Source organism: Pipistrellus hanaki (assembly GCF_964339955.1).
Source record: "Pipistrellus hanaki genome assembly, chromosome: 6".
Taxonomy (NCBI): Eukaryota; Metazoa; Chordata; class Mammalia; order Chiroptera; family Vespertilionidae; genus Pipistrellus; species Pipistrellus hanaki.
This window is the reverse complement of record NC_140508.1, coordinates 53,858,007-53,873,574: the sequence shown is the minus strand read 5'-3', so window position 1 is coordinate 53,873,574 and position 15,568 is coordinate 53,858,007. Positions and strand designations below refer to the sequence as shown.

Here is a 15,568-nt window from a genome sequence, read left to right as displayed (position 1 = left end):
ACAGCAGCTCCTCAGGCTGGTCCTGGGCACCCCCTTTCCTCAGGTGAGTGCCTCCTCATTCCCGACTGAAGCCTGTGCCTCCCCTCACGGGCAGGCAGCTGTTCCTCAGGGCCATTTTTCAAAAAACGAAACCACCGTTTCGTCATTCCATGAGAAAAGTTGTGCTCACCATGGAGATGCAGAGCCCACCAGGCGCTGCCCGCCCCCACCGTGAACTTCCAGGGGCCTCTGCTAAGTGACACGTCCAGGTGTGCCAGGGCCCTGGGAAGTCACGGATGACACTCTGCCGACAGCTGCAGAGAGCCTGTGCAGCAGGACAGGGGGAGGTGAGACAGGCAGCCAGGGTCCCCCTGCAGCCACCCCCACCACACACACACACACACACACACACACACACACACACACACACACAGGCTGTGCACGGCCAGAGCTCACAGGGGCTCACAGAAAGCAGCCCAGCCCCGAGCTGGTGACCAGGACACGTGGGGAGGGAGGTGCTGGCACACGTGCCGTGATTTCAGAGCACGTCGGAGCAGGTAGGTGTTGTCTGTTTCCCAGGAGGTGGAGTCCAGGGGCAGGGGAACTGGATGGGAGCCGGTGTGGCAGCTGAGGGTTTGGGACCTGGTTCTGCCATTCGCAGCTGGGACTTTGGGTGGCTGGGTGAGTGAACAGCCAGGTCAAGCCCCTGGGCCTCCTCTCTGCAGCCCGTGGGTCAGGTGTCATGAGCATCAGGGAAACAGCAGTGCCGGGTGCCCACCGGCGGGAGAGCTGGCAAAGGCCCAGCACGCACCTGATGCTCCAAGAAATGACACTTCCCTGGGATTGACAAAGTCACACCCCCCTGGGCTCTCTCTCCTCCACCCGGGCTGGACGGGCACAAGGCAGGGAGAGAGCCCAGAGGCCCGGTGGCCCCAGAAACACAACAGCCGGTCCACTCGCCAGGGCCCGGTGCTGGTGCTCAGCCTGGTTGGGACTAGGGTCCATGATCGCTTGGGCCAAGAAGAGGCACCACTGCCCTGGCTGCTGTGGTTCAGTGATTACAGCATTGACCTGTGCATCAAGGTCATGTACCTGGATTGTGGGTTCCCTCCCTGCCCCTGGTCGGGGGGTGTATGGGAGGTAACCAATCGATGTCTGTCTGTCTGTCTGTCTCTCTCTCTCTCTCTCTCTCTCTCTCTCTCTCTCTCTCTCTCTCCCCCCCCCCCCATCCCTCTCTCCCTCTTTTCTTCCCCCCTCCCTCCCTTTTATTTCCCTCCCTCTCTCTTTCTCTTCTACTCTCTCTGAAAAAGCAATGGATAGAATATCCTCAGGTGAGGATTAACAAAAACAAACAAAACAAAAAAAACCCCGGCCTCTGTGGCTCAGTGGTTGAGCTTCAACCTATGAACCAGGAGGTCATGGTTCGATTTCCAGTCAGGGCACATGCCTGGGTTGTGGGCTCAATCCCTAGTGTGGGGCATGCGGGAGGCAGCCAATCAATGATTCTCTCTCATCATTGATGTTTCTATCTCTCTCTCCCTCTCCCTTCCTCCCCGAAATCAATAAAAATATATTTTAGAAGAAGAAGAAGAAGAAGAAGAAGAAGAAGAGGAGGAAGAAGAGAAGAAGGAGGAGAAGGAGGAGGAGGAGGAGGAGGAGGAGGAACCACCACCCCTGACAAGAATGGGCCCCTGACAAGAATGGGCCACATCCCTGGGGAAACGTTCCCAGCTCAGGAAGCGGGTGGACAGGACAGTGCCTCTGGGCTCAGGGCAAGATGCGAAGTGGGGCTTCCTCACACACTGTTTCTCACAAAAGCATTCCCTGGTGTCTGGAATGTGTGCCGGGTGTCTGTCCAGACACACAGAGCGTCTACACCTTCGAGGGACCAGGAGGCGGTTCCTGGTGGAGCTCCGCCTTCCTGCGCCTGCACCTGTGCGGCTGCTGAGGGGCCCCCGTGCCCAGAGGCCGGGGGCGGGTGCCCCCTCCTCCTCCATGGGGGGACCATCCCACGCAGAGAAGTTTGTTTTGTCCCATAGCAACACCCCATTATTATTCCAGCCCAGCGAGGGAAGGGAGGTCAGGACTTGTGGGTGGGGAGCCGATGGTCAGGCCCCCAAGCCACGGAAAACAGGATACTAGCATTACCTCAGTCTCCAGTTCCCCAGGCCCAGCAGATGCACGGCCCTCACCCTTCTCTCTTCCACAGCCCTAACCCAGGGGCCTCGGGGCCCTCCACAACAGCGCCTGCCCCACAGGAGGCCATGGGCAGGGGGCTTTCTAGACCGCACACCAGGACTCACGTCCTGTCTCAGACGCACAGGCCCAGAGGGCTCCGCTGGGAGGTGTGACAGCCGTGGAATCCAGCGTCTGACAAGCATTCTGATGTCAAACGGAAAATGAATGTACCTGCTCACCGGGCAGGACTTTCAGTGGGAGGGAGGGAGCAGAGAAACTCCTCGTCAGTCACACAGCACACAGCAGCCTCCGCAGGTGTGCACAGGGTCTCAGATCGCCGCGGCCCACCTCGCTGCAGGCCCCTGGGGGTCCGTTCCACCTGGGACACTCACTGTGCGTGCGCGCGCGCATGTGTGTGTGTGTGTGTGTGTGTGTGTGTGTGTGTGTGAATCCTCACCCTAGGATATTTTTTCCATTGATTTTTTATTATTTTTTTAAATATATTTTATTGATATTTTACAGAGAGGAGGAAGGGAGAGAGATAGAGAGCTACAAACATCGATGAGAGAAACATCGACCAGCTGCCTCTTGCACACCCCCTACTGGGGATGTGCCCGAAACCAATGTACATGCCCCTGACCGGAATCGAACCTAGGACCTTTCAGTCCGCAGACCGACGCTCTACCACTGAGCCAAACCAGTTTCGGCTCCATTGATTATTTAGAGAGAATGGAAGGGAGGTAGGAAAGGGGGAGAGAGGGAGAGAGAAACATCGATGTGGGAAAGACACATTGACTGGTTGCCTCTTACACACCCTGACCGGGGCCGGGGGTCAAACCTGCTACCCTGGTACATGCCCTTGACCTGGAATCAAACTTTCAGCCCCTCAGTGTGCGGGCTAATGCTCTAACCACTGAGCACTCCAGCCAGGGCAGAAACTCACACTTTTTGAAAGGAAGATTTTCCAGCCTCGTCAAAGAGCCTGTAGCCTTAGCTGTCCTGTGGCCTGCCGAGGAGCACCAGCCCCACCCGTGCTCACTTGTCCCATCCCCTTTTTGATGCTCGGCCCACCAGAAGGGCTCACAGAAGCAGGTGTGGACTAAGGGAAATCCAGGAAAAGCATGAGAGCAACGATTCGAACCACAGAATTAAACAGAGGACTTGGAGAGCACAGGAGTGGTGGGAACCCTACGCTCTAGCAGGGGTCCTCAAACTTTTTAAAGTGGGGGCCAGATCACGGTCCCTCAGAGAGCTGGAGGGCCGGACTATATGAACTACTAATTCCTACTGTAACACCTTGGCTGCGCTCACTGCCCAAAAAACCTGGCGGGCCGGATCAGACTCCTCTGCGGGCCGCATGTGGCCCGCGGGCCGTAGTTTGAAGACCCCTGCAAGGCAAGGATTAGCTCCCTGTGTCATTTTGACGTGTTAGCCAACAAATACTTAATAAGCTGCAGTTCGAGGTCTTCGGGAACTCCCCAGGCCTCAGACGCCTATGGCAGCGCAGGCCAGGGTCCCCATCCACACACCTGAGTCGAGAACAGCACCCCAAGTGGTGGGTGAGGCTGGCCAGGACCGCGCTCGCGCTGGGCAGCTCCGAGCTCCGTGTCCTGTGAAGCCAGAGCAGAGCAGCAGCGCAAGGAGCCACGGAGGACCGAAGAGGAGCCCGCAGGCAGCCACCAGGGGAGGGGCGCCTGCGGCTCTCGGCACCAAACTGCAGGAAGAGCCGGGACCTCAACCCAGACGGATGCACAGAGGGACCCACAGCACCCCTGAAAAACACCACCCACTTCTCCCGCCTTCGGACACAGGCGCGCATCGTGACATCGCGTCCTCGGTGACAGCGATCCTGGTGGTGGTCACACGGGAGGGGCGTGCTGACCAGGCAGGCGGGAAGGAGCCTTCCTGGATGCTGGAATGTTCCACACCTTGACCTGAATAGTGGTCACCCAGGTGCACACACATGAAGTTGGGTCCGGCTGCATGCCGGAGATGAGTGTCCTTTGCTGTCACACCCGCTGGACGTCACCCAGGAGACCCAGCGTGGTAAGGCAGCCTGGAGCCGCTCCCGGGAAGGCTGAGCGTCCTTGGGCAAGAGCAGGAAAGGGTGGGGCTGCTGGACGGTCGGCCAGGGACCAGGAGATGTGAAGAACCCCGCCCCCAGCCCGCCCCGATCTGTTCACTTGATGAATGAACCTTCGCTGGCCTGTAACTCTTAAGGTGGGATATGGCCTGTCCTGGCTACCTCTGTACCCTAGCCCCAGGTCTGGCACACAGCAGCTGTGAGTAAACAAACGGATGGCGGGCGGACCCAGACTCTCAGGGACAGCCACTACGCAGAGGACTTCCCCTCGAGGCTGTGCAGCAAGAACCAGCTGCGGAGATGCAAGAAGAGCAGCGACTGTTCCCCCAAAAGCAAGCGGCCTTCCTTCCCCAGCTCTAGACCCACACAGCCCCGGGGGTCTGTCTCCTCCGCAGCACAAGCCCGGAACCCCCGCACCTGGGCTTCAGGGCGGCCTGAGGGAGGGGAGTCAGGACACCCCCCCTCGCCCCCCCACCGGCCAGGGCCAGGGGCAGTTGGTGGTAAAGCACGTGACTCTGACCTCGGGCGCTTCCTGAGACTCCCTGGACATCAGCGCGGTTAGAACCGAGCTGAAAACAGAACCCATCCTGCAAGGCTGTGATGGCGATACATCCGTGATTATGTGGCATCACTACGTATGTTGAACAGTGTCTGACACATAAGTGCCTCTCTAGGCGGAGTGGTTAATAAGTTTGAAGAAATACTTGTGGACACAAACCACACAGAGGGCCGTGTCCAGGCTGGGCCATCATTGCTCCGGGTTCACAGGGAGCAGACATCGGTGGCCAGGACGCGGGCAGCCAGTAAACCTGACAACAGCCGGCTGAGCCAGTGTGACACCTGAGCCACAGGACCCCTTCCCCGTCCGCGTGGTGGGGCTGCTGCTGTCCTCACGCCAGGCTCCTTCCTTCCTGGACTCGAAAAGCCCGGGAGGCCCGGTCAGGGAGAAGTCAGGATGCCTCCCCTTTCTGCTGATTCCTAAGTGCTACAGGGGTCCTCAAACTTTTTAAAGTGGGGGCCAGATCACGGTCCCTCAGAGAGCTGGAGGGCCGGACTATATGAACTACTAATTCCTACTGTAACACCTTGGCTGCACTCACTGCCCAAAAAACCTGGCGGGCCGGATCAGACTCCTCTGCGGGCCGCATGTGGCCCGCGGGCCGTAGTTTGAAGACCCCTGTGCTAGAGAGTCTGACACCTTGACCAGTTGTATCTGTCGACCCCTGACACTCCTCCCTTCCCTGACGTGGGGAGGACCCTCTGTCTGAAACGCCATGGGTCCCAGGCAAGGGCTTGAGCCCAGGAAGGAGCATAGGGCTTTGCTCCCAAGCTTGTAATACTGACACCATCAGTGCCCACACACTGACATCCCCGCCGGGGTCCCTGAGGAGAGTCTCCTCTGGGTACAACGTCCCACATCAAGTCCCCAAACCTGTTTGAGCGTGGCATGCACAGATACAGCAAAACCGGAACCTTATAAGGGTGTAGCTGGCACACAGGTGAGTCAAACTGTGTCAGGCGGTTCTCAACGGGCCCTCGGAAGGCAAGGGCCCAGCACCCGTGGGGAGCCTGGCCGGGGGCCAGCGCAGCAGACGGAAGGGCGTGTCCCTGCAGGCCCTGCCAGGCACCCAGCACCCTCAGCCAGAGGCAAGACGTGGGGACCAGGGGACACACAACTTACAGCACGGTCACCGCAGCCCCACGGGCGCTGAACGGCCAAGCAGCCCCAGAGCCCCCTGAGAACAGGAAGAGTGACAGAAGGCGCAGGGAAGAAGCAGACGCACAAACAGCCGCCAGATACGAAAAGTTTCAGCTCACTAACACCTAACACACAAATCAAAACCAAAGGACAGTGTTCTAATCGGGAGAGGATAAGAAAAGGGAGCTTTGGAGGGACGGAGAGGGATGGGTAGATATGAAAGAGGGCATACAACTTTCTATAAGAAAACTTAGCGATATGTACCGAAAGCCTTCACCCAGAAATTCCACTTCTAGGAATTTGTCCTCAAAAATAATGAGAGTTCTGAAACGGACTTAACAGAATCAGTATTCTTTATATACTTTATAATGCTTATTCAAAGATTTAAATAGGAAGATGTTATTCACAGCGTTTATTATAGAAAAAGTTGGAAATGCAAGATTGGTTAAATTAATCAGCATGTGGTCATTTTGAAAATATGTTTTCCAAAAATATTTATGACAGGAGGAAACATTTGCAGCTTACACCGAGAAGTTGGAGCGGGAAGAGTGTAACATGCCTACAAAACACAGTCCTGATTCTGGAAAGCAAAGACAAAGGCACACATCTCGGATACAAAGGGTCCGAAGGCCCTGCAGCAGCCCTAAGCCGCGGCTCATCTTTGGACCAGAAAAGTAACCCGCCCGCCCACTCCCGCCCCTGCCTAATAAGGTTTCTAAGCTATAATGACACAGGTATTTGTTTAGACTCCAAAAAGGCCTCCAACGAAGTAGTGAAAACTGCATAGAAGCCTCCTGTAGTGTTATTCTCCCCCAACACAGCAGACACTGCCCTGTGAGTGTGTAAACACGGTCCTCCGTCCCTCCTCGGAGGAGTACCCCTGAGCGAGCACTGGGACCGGGGCCCTGGGGTGAGGGCAGCACGGAAGAGGGGTCAGAGGACAGAGGAGCCTGCCTGCGGGGTGGAAGCGTGGGATGGGCTTAGGGGAGGGTCTCAGGGCAGAGAAGACTCAGGGGCAGCACTGTGAGTGGGGCCGGGGAACATGGATGAGACCATTGTGGGACCCAAAACGGGGCTCCAACCAGAGGGTGGGTGAGGGTGCAGCACCTGCTGAGAGAGGGCACTGTGTCCCTCCGCGTTCTCAGGCTGCACCAAAGGCACCGCTGAGAGTTCTCCATGGTGCTGTGCTGCTTCCTATCTTCTCCTCACATGACAACTCGTCACCAATGGCTTTGTCCCCTGCGGACTCTCCCAGCACTGGCTTTCTTGTACCCTCTGGTGGGCCACGGCTTGCTCCGCCCAGATACCTGCAGGGCCCCTCCCTCCCACGTAAGCGGAAAAACAGGGGCCCACAGCCAGAACGGGGGAGTCACAAGTACTAAGGCAGAAGTGTTTGGGAAAGTGTAAGAGGCTACATGAGGGGGGAGAGCCACAGGGTCAAGAAATACTGTCCCCACAGCTCTGGGAATTGACCAGCTGTGGCAGGTGGCTGACCTCAACCATCCTGAGTGGATCAGAGATGGTTTTTAGACCGAATATCCTGAAATGCAACAGAATCCTGAAATGCAACAGGCTTAACTCTTACAACTGTGCAGTTTTCGAAGTGCTTTCTCGCGCATCGCCTCGTTGGGTCTGAGGAGGTAACAGAGCAGGTACCGTGCCCATTTCACAGATGAACAACTGAGGCTCAGAAAAGTTAAGTGACTTGCATGAACACTCACAGGGTAGTAGATGTCAGAACCATCTGGATTCGGCTCCCCTGGCACCAGTTAGCTCACATACAAACCCTGCTGCGTTTAGGTTAAATAAAGTCATCCCTGCCCTAGCGGTTTTGCTCAGTGGATAGAGCGTCAGCCTGTGGGCCAAAAGGTCCTGGGTTCGATTCCGGTCAAGAGCATGTACCCCTGTTGCAGGTTCCTCTCTGGCCCACCCTGGTCAAGGCGAGCACAGGAGGCAACAAGTCAGTGTGCTTCTCACACATAAATGTTTCTCTCTGTCTTCCCCTCTCTCTTCCACTCTCGTTAGGATCAATAGAAAAATATCCTCGGTGAGGATTTAAAGAATAAAGACGTCACGGACACAAAGCTCTGCCTCCTGTACTCTGACAGCGGAAGTAAAGCTCCTGCAGAGATGGACTCCAGGAGAGGGTCAGCGGGAGGGTGGGCGCAGAGGGAAGAGCCTCGCGGAGCCTCCGAACAGACAGCAAGGCGGGCCCATCCCCTGCGAGGGGCGGGGCTGTAGAACCAGCCGGGCTCGCGGGGCCCACCTGATGTAGTCCTTCCAGGAGTGCTCCCAAATTCAACCAAAACTCTGGCTCTGCCACTTACCTCCAGGGGAGCATGCACTGCACCTGAACTAGAACTCAGGATCAGGATGCACCCCACTGGGCTGCCAGCACACCCACACCCCCAGTGCCCAAGGAGAGACTAAGACAGACCCTTACTCTCCAACCCCCCGCAGCCTGCACGGACTGGCAGTCCAGAAGGGCTGGATAGACCTTGGGGGGCAGGCGGGGCATTGGCTCCAGAGGGATCCTGTGCACCAGGCAGCGCCCCCCTCTGCCCTCTGCCCTCCCCCCCTCCATAGTGCGATCCAGGAATGGCATTCACGTTAGTGTCACTCAGTGCACACTCAGAATCAAGTAGCCATGTGAAGGGGCAGCAGGAGGGACCTTGTGACAGTGCTGGTGGTGACAGGAATGTGCACACGACCTCCACACATGCCAACGGGGCGGCTGAGGTCCTGGATGTGACACTGGCGACAGGAAGTCACTTTGAGGAGTCTCTATTTTATCCCACAACAGCCTATGGTGATCTCACTAGAAAGTTTTTAAAAAATGAAACACCACACTGCTATGGTGTTGGACCATGAGCTCAAAAAGCCAGATTGCCTCTGAGCTAAAGAAACGGACGAGAATTTGGAGCTCCTACACGTGCCTGCGGGTTCTTCTCCCCTAGGACTCAGCGGGCACATTTGATTTTGGGGGTGGGGGCACTCACTGCCAGGCTCAAGAGCGGATGGGTGGGGGTGGGGGCCGCGGAATCAGCACTGGGGGGAGGGAAGGATGCGAACTTAGTGGAAACGAGGGGTTCGTAGAAAATCTGTAAGACTGAAGATGAGAACGAAATCCTGCAACTCACTGCAGCTTCGAAACCCCCAACCCCCTTCCTCTGCGGATGTCCTGGAAACCCTACACCAGAGGATCCCCCTAGTCGGTAGGGGCGCTGGTACGGGGGCCGCGGCGGGACTTGTCTCCCCAAAGGCCCGGCCAGGGTGTACGCGCCCCCGGGCCCCAAAAGTGCGCGCAGGTGGGGATCAGCGCCCACCCGCCGCCCCGCCCTCCCACCAGGCAGGCTGCTGGGCCAGACTTGGCCGCGGGGAGGGGGCCCCGAGAGAAAGGACCGGAGGGCCGGCTTCCAAGCAGAGGGCAGCGAAAGGCCCGGGGGGTGGGGGGCCTTCCCCAGGACCCCGAGCATCTGCAGCTCCGCCTCTGCCCGAGGGGTGCCCCCACATCAAGACCATCGCAGACAAAAGCGTCTGGGGCGAAGGAGCCGCCTCTGCCAAGCACAGAAGCGCCAGATCCTATCAGCCAGGAGCCCGAACGCGCACTGCTGCCCGCAAGTTGGGGCACGCCGGCGCCGGGCGCGGGCAGCGGGAGAAGCCGCCGGCCGGGCGCGCCCTGGGAGGCTGGGCCGGGGGCGCGCCCCGGGGCTGGGGGGTCCGGCCCGCGGGTTCGGGGCTGGCTGCGGTCTCCTCGTCGCCGGTTCTGAGGCTGCTCCGAGGAAGGAGGCGGTGTGTACGGTCAGGGACCTCCCCCGGCCCGGGCCCCCGAAGCCCCTCTCCACCGTGCCGGCGGCGTGCCGGGCGCCTGCGGCTCGCGGAACAAAAGAGCCGCTCCCGCCGAGGGTCCGGAGCCCGCGCAGACCGGCCGATGGCTCAGCCCCCGGAGCGTCCGAGCCCCCGCCGGACCCCACCGGGCTGCGTGCGGGCTTTGTGTCCGCGCAGGGGCGGGAAGGACGTCCGGACCCTGCCGATCCCAGACGGCGCCCGCGCTCCGGAGCTGCGGCCGGAGCGGGGCCGCCCCCCGCGGCGCGGGGGGCACCCATTCATTCTCCGGGGGTGGCAGAGCCCGCCCGGGCTCACCTTGCTCTTGACTTCCACCGCACTGCAGTCGTAGAAGCGCAGGGTCTGAGACTTGTGGAAACTCCGGTTCATGATTCCGGCCCTGCTCCGCCTCGTCTTCGCCCTCGCCCCGCGCCAGGGGCTCCGGAGAGACGCTGGGGGCGGCGCCCACCGCCGGGGCCTCGGTCCCAGCCCGCGCTCTCGGGCCGCGGGGCCGGTCGGACTGCGGCGGCGGCCCGAGCTGGGCTGGCCGGCCGCGCGCCTCGGGGACTTGGGCGGCCGCGCGCGGGAGGAGCGGAGGAGGCAGGGGCGCGCCGCCCGGAGCACCCGCACCCCGAGCACCCGCCGCCAGTCTCCACCCCGCGCCCCGAGGAACCGCCCCCTCCAGGAGCCACCCTGCCACTGAGAGCCCGCCCTAGGGCCCGCCTCCCCCCAATCCCCGCCCCCTCAATCCCCGCCCCGCGCCCCGAGGACCCGCCCTCGAGCCCTAAGGACCCTTGTTCACCCCAAACCCGGAGCACCCGCCCTGCGAGGAACGCCCCCCCGCCCCGGAGGACCTGCCCCCGGGGGTCCGGGGGACCTTTTCCGAGTCCCACCCCGCACTCGCGGAGGACGGATCTCCCGAGGACCCGCCCCCAAGGCTGCTGATCCTGCTTGGTGCGCGCTTCTCGGTACGCGCAATGCCAAACCCGGGCGAAGAAGCATCGCCTCACTCCCACCCCCACCTCGGGTGCCTCATTTCCACCTCCGCACTCCACCCCACCCCTACCCCGCGCTTTCTCTCTCCAGCTCACCCCGCTTCAACTGCCCTGCCCGGGAAGGGGGTGGCTTTGAACTGAGTTTTGTCATCATCGTCTTGGATGATAGGGGAACCACACTAGGCCATAGAGTATGAACATCACTCCACCCTTTCATACAGATTGCCAAATGGCATTAGCCAAAATTTGATTTTCATTTAATTTCACTGCATGTCCTGTTACTGCAGGATATGATCACAGAAGGACAGAATTACAGCCCCTGCCCATAAGAGAGAAAAAAAGCTGGCCAGGGGGCCAGACATACAGAGTTCCAATGCAAGGCGCTGGAAAGCAAGCAAGCCAACAAAAATGCCGAGAGAGTCCCACAGAAGCAGGGCGGGAACTATTCCAGACAGAAGGCTGAGGATGTCCACTGGTCTGAAAGGTGGAAAGGAACTGCTATATTAGTTTATTATCTACACAAAATTTAATAAATTCCAGGTTTCCAAAAGATAGTATTGGGCGAGCTCAGAGAGAGCAGACTGTGCACAGAGGTGCTGACTTTCCCTCAAAGGACAATTTCCTAAGCTGAATACCAACCCAGAGAAGAGTCACAGGTTGCTGCTGATTGTTGACAGTGGACATTATGTTCTATTTGGGTAGGAGAGGCTCAGAGGCATGCTCGGGTGAGACAAGGGGCTGGGATGAGAGGGGAATTCTAGGGTGGGATGGCACCTACTAGCAAACTTGGGGCTTGAAGAGTGGGAGAAAAGGCGGAAAGTTCCAGAATTCCAAGCTTGATGGGATGAACGCATGTCTGTCATACCCGTGACACAGTGTGGTCCGAGGCCCAGCAGCCCCTGCTCTGGAGAGGCATTCTCCACCCAGACCCACTGAAGTGGGCCCTGCTCCTGAACAAGACCTTGGAAGGGTTCTTGGGTGGCAGCTATCGGCTGCCTTGTCAGTTCTTGATTGGGAAAGCTGGCAGTTCCCATGTGAGCCTGAGTTTTCAGCCACAACTTGGCTAGGGCTTCCAGCCTATGGGTAGACAAGAACAGCTGAGCCTTTGGCTGGAAAGCTTCTTTTCTGATCCAGCAGCACTGTTGTAAATCTCTCCACAGGTCCTGGCCTGACACACAGCCGTGGGTCAGAGAAGACTGGAGGCCCGTGGGTGGGCTCTCTCTAGCTGGCGGGTGGGCTCCAAATGGTGCACACTTGCCCCGGTCACATGCTGATGGCCACTGTCAGTTATCTCTGAGCCAGCACCTCAGCAACGCGTCCAGAGATTTCAGTGAAATTAAATGTTGAGACTCAGCAGCGAAGCCTTGTATTTCCATGATGGCCTGCAGGTATCTCATGGAGGACCTGAGCCTAGATGACCTAGCTGACCTTGGACAATTCACTTAACTCTCCTCAGATTTCGTTTGTGAAGTGCTTGCTGCAGTGCTTCTCTAGCCTGCTTCATGGCGACATCCTGGCAACCAAAAGACTCACCAGCTGAGGCCCCGCTTCGAAATCATTCACCTGCTCTGCCAGTACTACTTGTAGGAGGGGTGCTGTGCTTTCCCAGGGAGAGAGCCAGGAGTGGGCACCGTTCCCCTTGAGATGAACTATTATAACACACCAGCCGGAGGCATTCCTTCACTGAGGCTGGGGCTACAGATGAGCACACTCACACTTATACAGGGCTCTCTGCTGGCTTCGGGGAGGGGGCGGGGCCCAATCCTCCTCCAGAATGACCAGCCCCTCGGGATCTAAAAGGAAACGTGTTGTAGACTCAGGAAAGTGTATTCCCCCAAAGCCCTAGGTTTTCCTTCCAGTTGTCAGTAGCTTAAATGGAAGCAACAGTCGTTTTTAAATCTCTAACTTCAAAGGTACATGGTGACTAAAGGCAATTTCATCAGGAAAAAAAAAAGGGGGGGGGGCTTAATAAATAACAGAGATAAATTGTGTTTTAGATAATAGAGGAAAAAAGGTCACCCTCATGTGAGTTGCTGAATCAGCAGATCTTGTTGACTGAGAGGATATTGTGATGGGGAAGAGACCATGGAGGTGAGGCCATGACAGAGAAGAGGCTGTGGTGGCGCGGAGACCACAACGAGGAGAGACCGCGGTGTGGAGGAGACCTGACGGAAGAGCCCAGTGGTGGGAGGAGACCAGGAGGCTGTGCCGGGAACTGTGGCGGGGAGCAGACGGTGTGGGGAGGAGTCTGTGGAAGTGAGGAGAATGACAGAGAATAGACTATGGTGGGGAAGAAACTGTGACATGGGAAGATTAGCGGGAAAGAAACTGTGAGGAGAGGAGACAGTGACGGGGAGGAGGCTGTGAAGGAGGCCGTGGTGGGAGGATAGGGGACCATGGAGAAAGATGTGCATAGTACGTTCCCAGGCCCAAATATACTTAATACCTACTTCAGCAAGAAAGTTCAGCAGTATTTTTTAAAATATATATTTTATTGATTTTCCACAGAGAGGAAGAGAGAGGGGTAGAGAGTTAGAAACGTCGATGAGAGAGAAACATCGACCAGCTGCCTCCTGCACACCCCCTACTGGGGCTGTGCCTGCAACCAAGGTACATGCCCTTGACCGGAATCGAACCCAGGACCTTCCTGTCTGCAGGCCGATGCTCTATCCATTGAGCAAAACCGGATTCAACAGCAGTATTTTTTGTGTAGTGAACTTTTTACAAAATAATATTGGTGTGTGTTTTGGTTTTTTTTGTTTTGTATTTGTGTGTGTGTGTGTGTGTGTTTAAGCTCATATATATATATATATATATATATATATTATTGATATTTCACAGAGAGGAAGGGACAGGGATAAAGAGTTAGAAACATTGATCAGCTGCCTCCTGCACACACACTCACACCCACCAGGGACGTGCCCACAACCAAGGCACATGCCCCTGACTGGAATTGAACCTGGGACCCCCAAGTCCATAAATCAACACTCCATCCACTGAGCCAAACCAGGCAGGGCCAAAATAATATTGTTGATAATCTTACATATGCACACAAATGGTGCTTTATTTTTAATGAGGAATCGGATATTTGCATAATCTCAAAGTACCTTCCCACATGGGTATTAACTACCTAGGGAAAAATAGTGTAATTTTACAGTGGTCAGTCTGGCAGACACCATTTAATAAAATGAATGCCAGTAATGGCACAAGCCAAAATTGTGCACCATCTGACTGCATGCAGCAGTGTATTAATAGTGAGAAAAGCTGTTGGGAGATTATAACATTACCAAATGTAGGTAGCATTTTTAGATAAACACATTTCAAATAAAATTAACCATTCAAGCATTCTCTTCCTGATGCTTTCTCCTGCACATCATCTGTCCTTACTGGCAGATGAACCTGCCTGTTGAGGAACATAGAGTGTATAAAGAAAGACAGTCTTTTAAGACTTTTATGCTAATCTCAGTAGTTTGAGTTATGCAGCCAAATGATCTGGATTGAGGCAGACTTCGCATGACAAAGCAAAGGTTGTTCTGGTTATCCTTGAAAGTATACTGTGTTTTATTCTTTTATATCTTCCTGTCTAATCTTTTTTTCATTTTTGTTTTTTGCAGTCACTTTCAAAACCAGTGGGAGGGAGGGCACAATATGGATGCCAACTAATCTGTCCTAATGCAGATCATTGCTAGTAAGCAGCTTCTAATTAACCTCCCAGGAAGTGGCAAAGACCCATTCTCTTTTTCTAGTGCATGGAAAATAGAGTGTATGATTATACAAGACCACTTCTTATGAAATAAGGAAGAACTTATCTCCCCGCCATTTTCTAAGTGGAAAAACAGGCAAAGAGGGACAAGAACTTGGCATAGATCCCCAGATGTGATAGAATAAGGTTAAGCAGTTCATATTCAGAACTTAAGTTTTGAGAAATTAGATTAAGTATATTGTTTAAAATTCAGATATTGTGAGTATTTTGGTATATAGTGTACAGCTCTAAACATATATTTAAGAATTTATTTCTAAGCGGGGATAAAAGCTTTTGATATGGTAATGTCCCCAGAATATCTAACTTTATTACTGAATAGCTCTCATACTGAATTTACCAACCTTGTCATTTGTTTTTAAAATACTGAATTGATACCATGTTTAACATTTCTGTAGCAATACACCTATTTTCAGTATCTTTAATCATCAAATCCATTAACACAGAATGTTAGGTAGAAGCCAACGAAAAAAGGTAAGATATGGAAAGACTATGGCTAGAAAATTGTATAGTACTGGCTATTGATATATGTGTACTCTGCTTGCTTCTCATTTAGCAATAAGCATATTGAACAAAGATGGCCTGTTATATCACCTGAGAATAAAAGAAAGTCAACAGTGAACTAGACAGTGACCAGGAAACAAGGCACCAAGAGTTCCTAGAGCAGCAACATGCAGCTCTCGTCTGAGGTTATTGTTTTCTAATAAGTTTTAGAAGAGCACCCATCTTAAAACTGGTCAGCAGGCCTTTGTTAATGCACTGAAGAGTCATATCACTAAAGGAGAGAGCTGTCATGGGTGGGGCTGAACTTGGGGCTTCCCCAGAGCATCAGCTGTGGTGCCCCTTCTCTTGTGTAAGTTGTCTTACTGGTGTATACATTCACTCTAGTTATGTGAAAAGCACTTACAAAATCTAGACAAATACAGTTTTTAAAAGTAACCAAAAATTGCCCTTGCTGGTTTGGCTCAGTGGATAGAGTGTCAGTCTAGAGACTGAAAGGTCTCAGGTTTGATTCTGGTCAAGGGCATGTACCACGGTTGTAGGTTCCT

The 15,568-nt window shown here is 55.3% G+C and overlaps 1 protein-coding gene across 1 annotated transcript in view; it reads right to left on the bottom strand.

Annotated features, from left to right (window-relative positions):
• The window catches only part of PARD6G (par-6 family cell polarity regulator gamma), a 73,585-nt gene extending 63,265 nt beyond the window's left edge, over positions 1-10,320 (bottom strand). Inside the window, exon 1 of the mRNA XM_084888050.1 lies at positions 10,083-10,320. Coding sequence (XP_084744176.1) covers positions 10,083-10,154 — 72 coding nt within the window. The 5' untranslated portion in view covers positions 10,155-10,320. The remainder of the gene's footprint in view (positions 1-10,082) is intronic.
• Between the last annotated feature and the right edge of the window lie 5,248 nt (positions 10,321-15,568).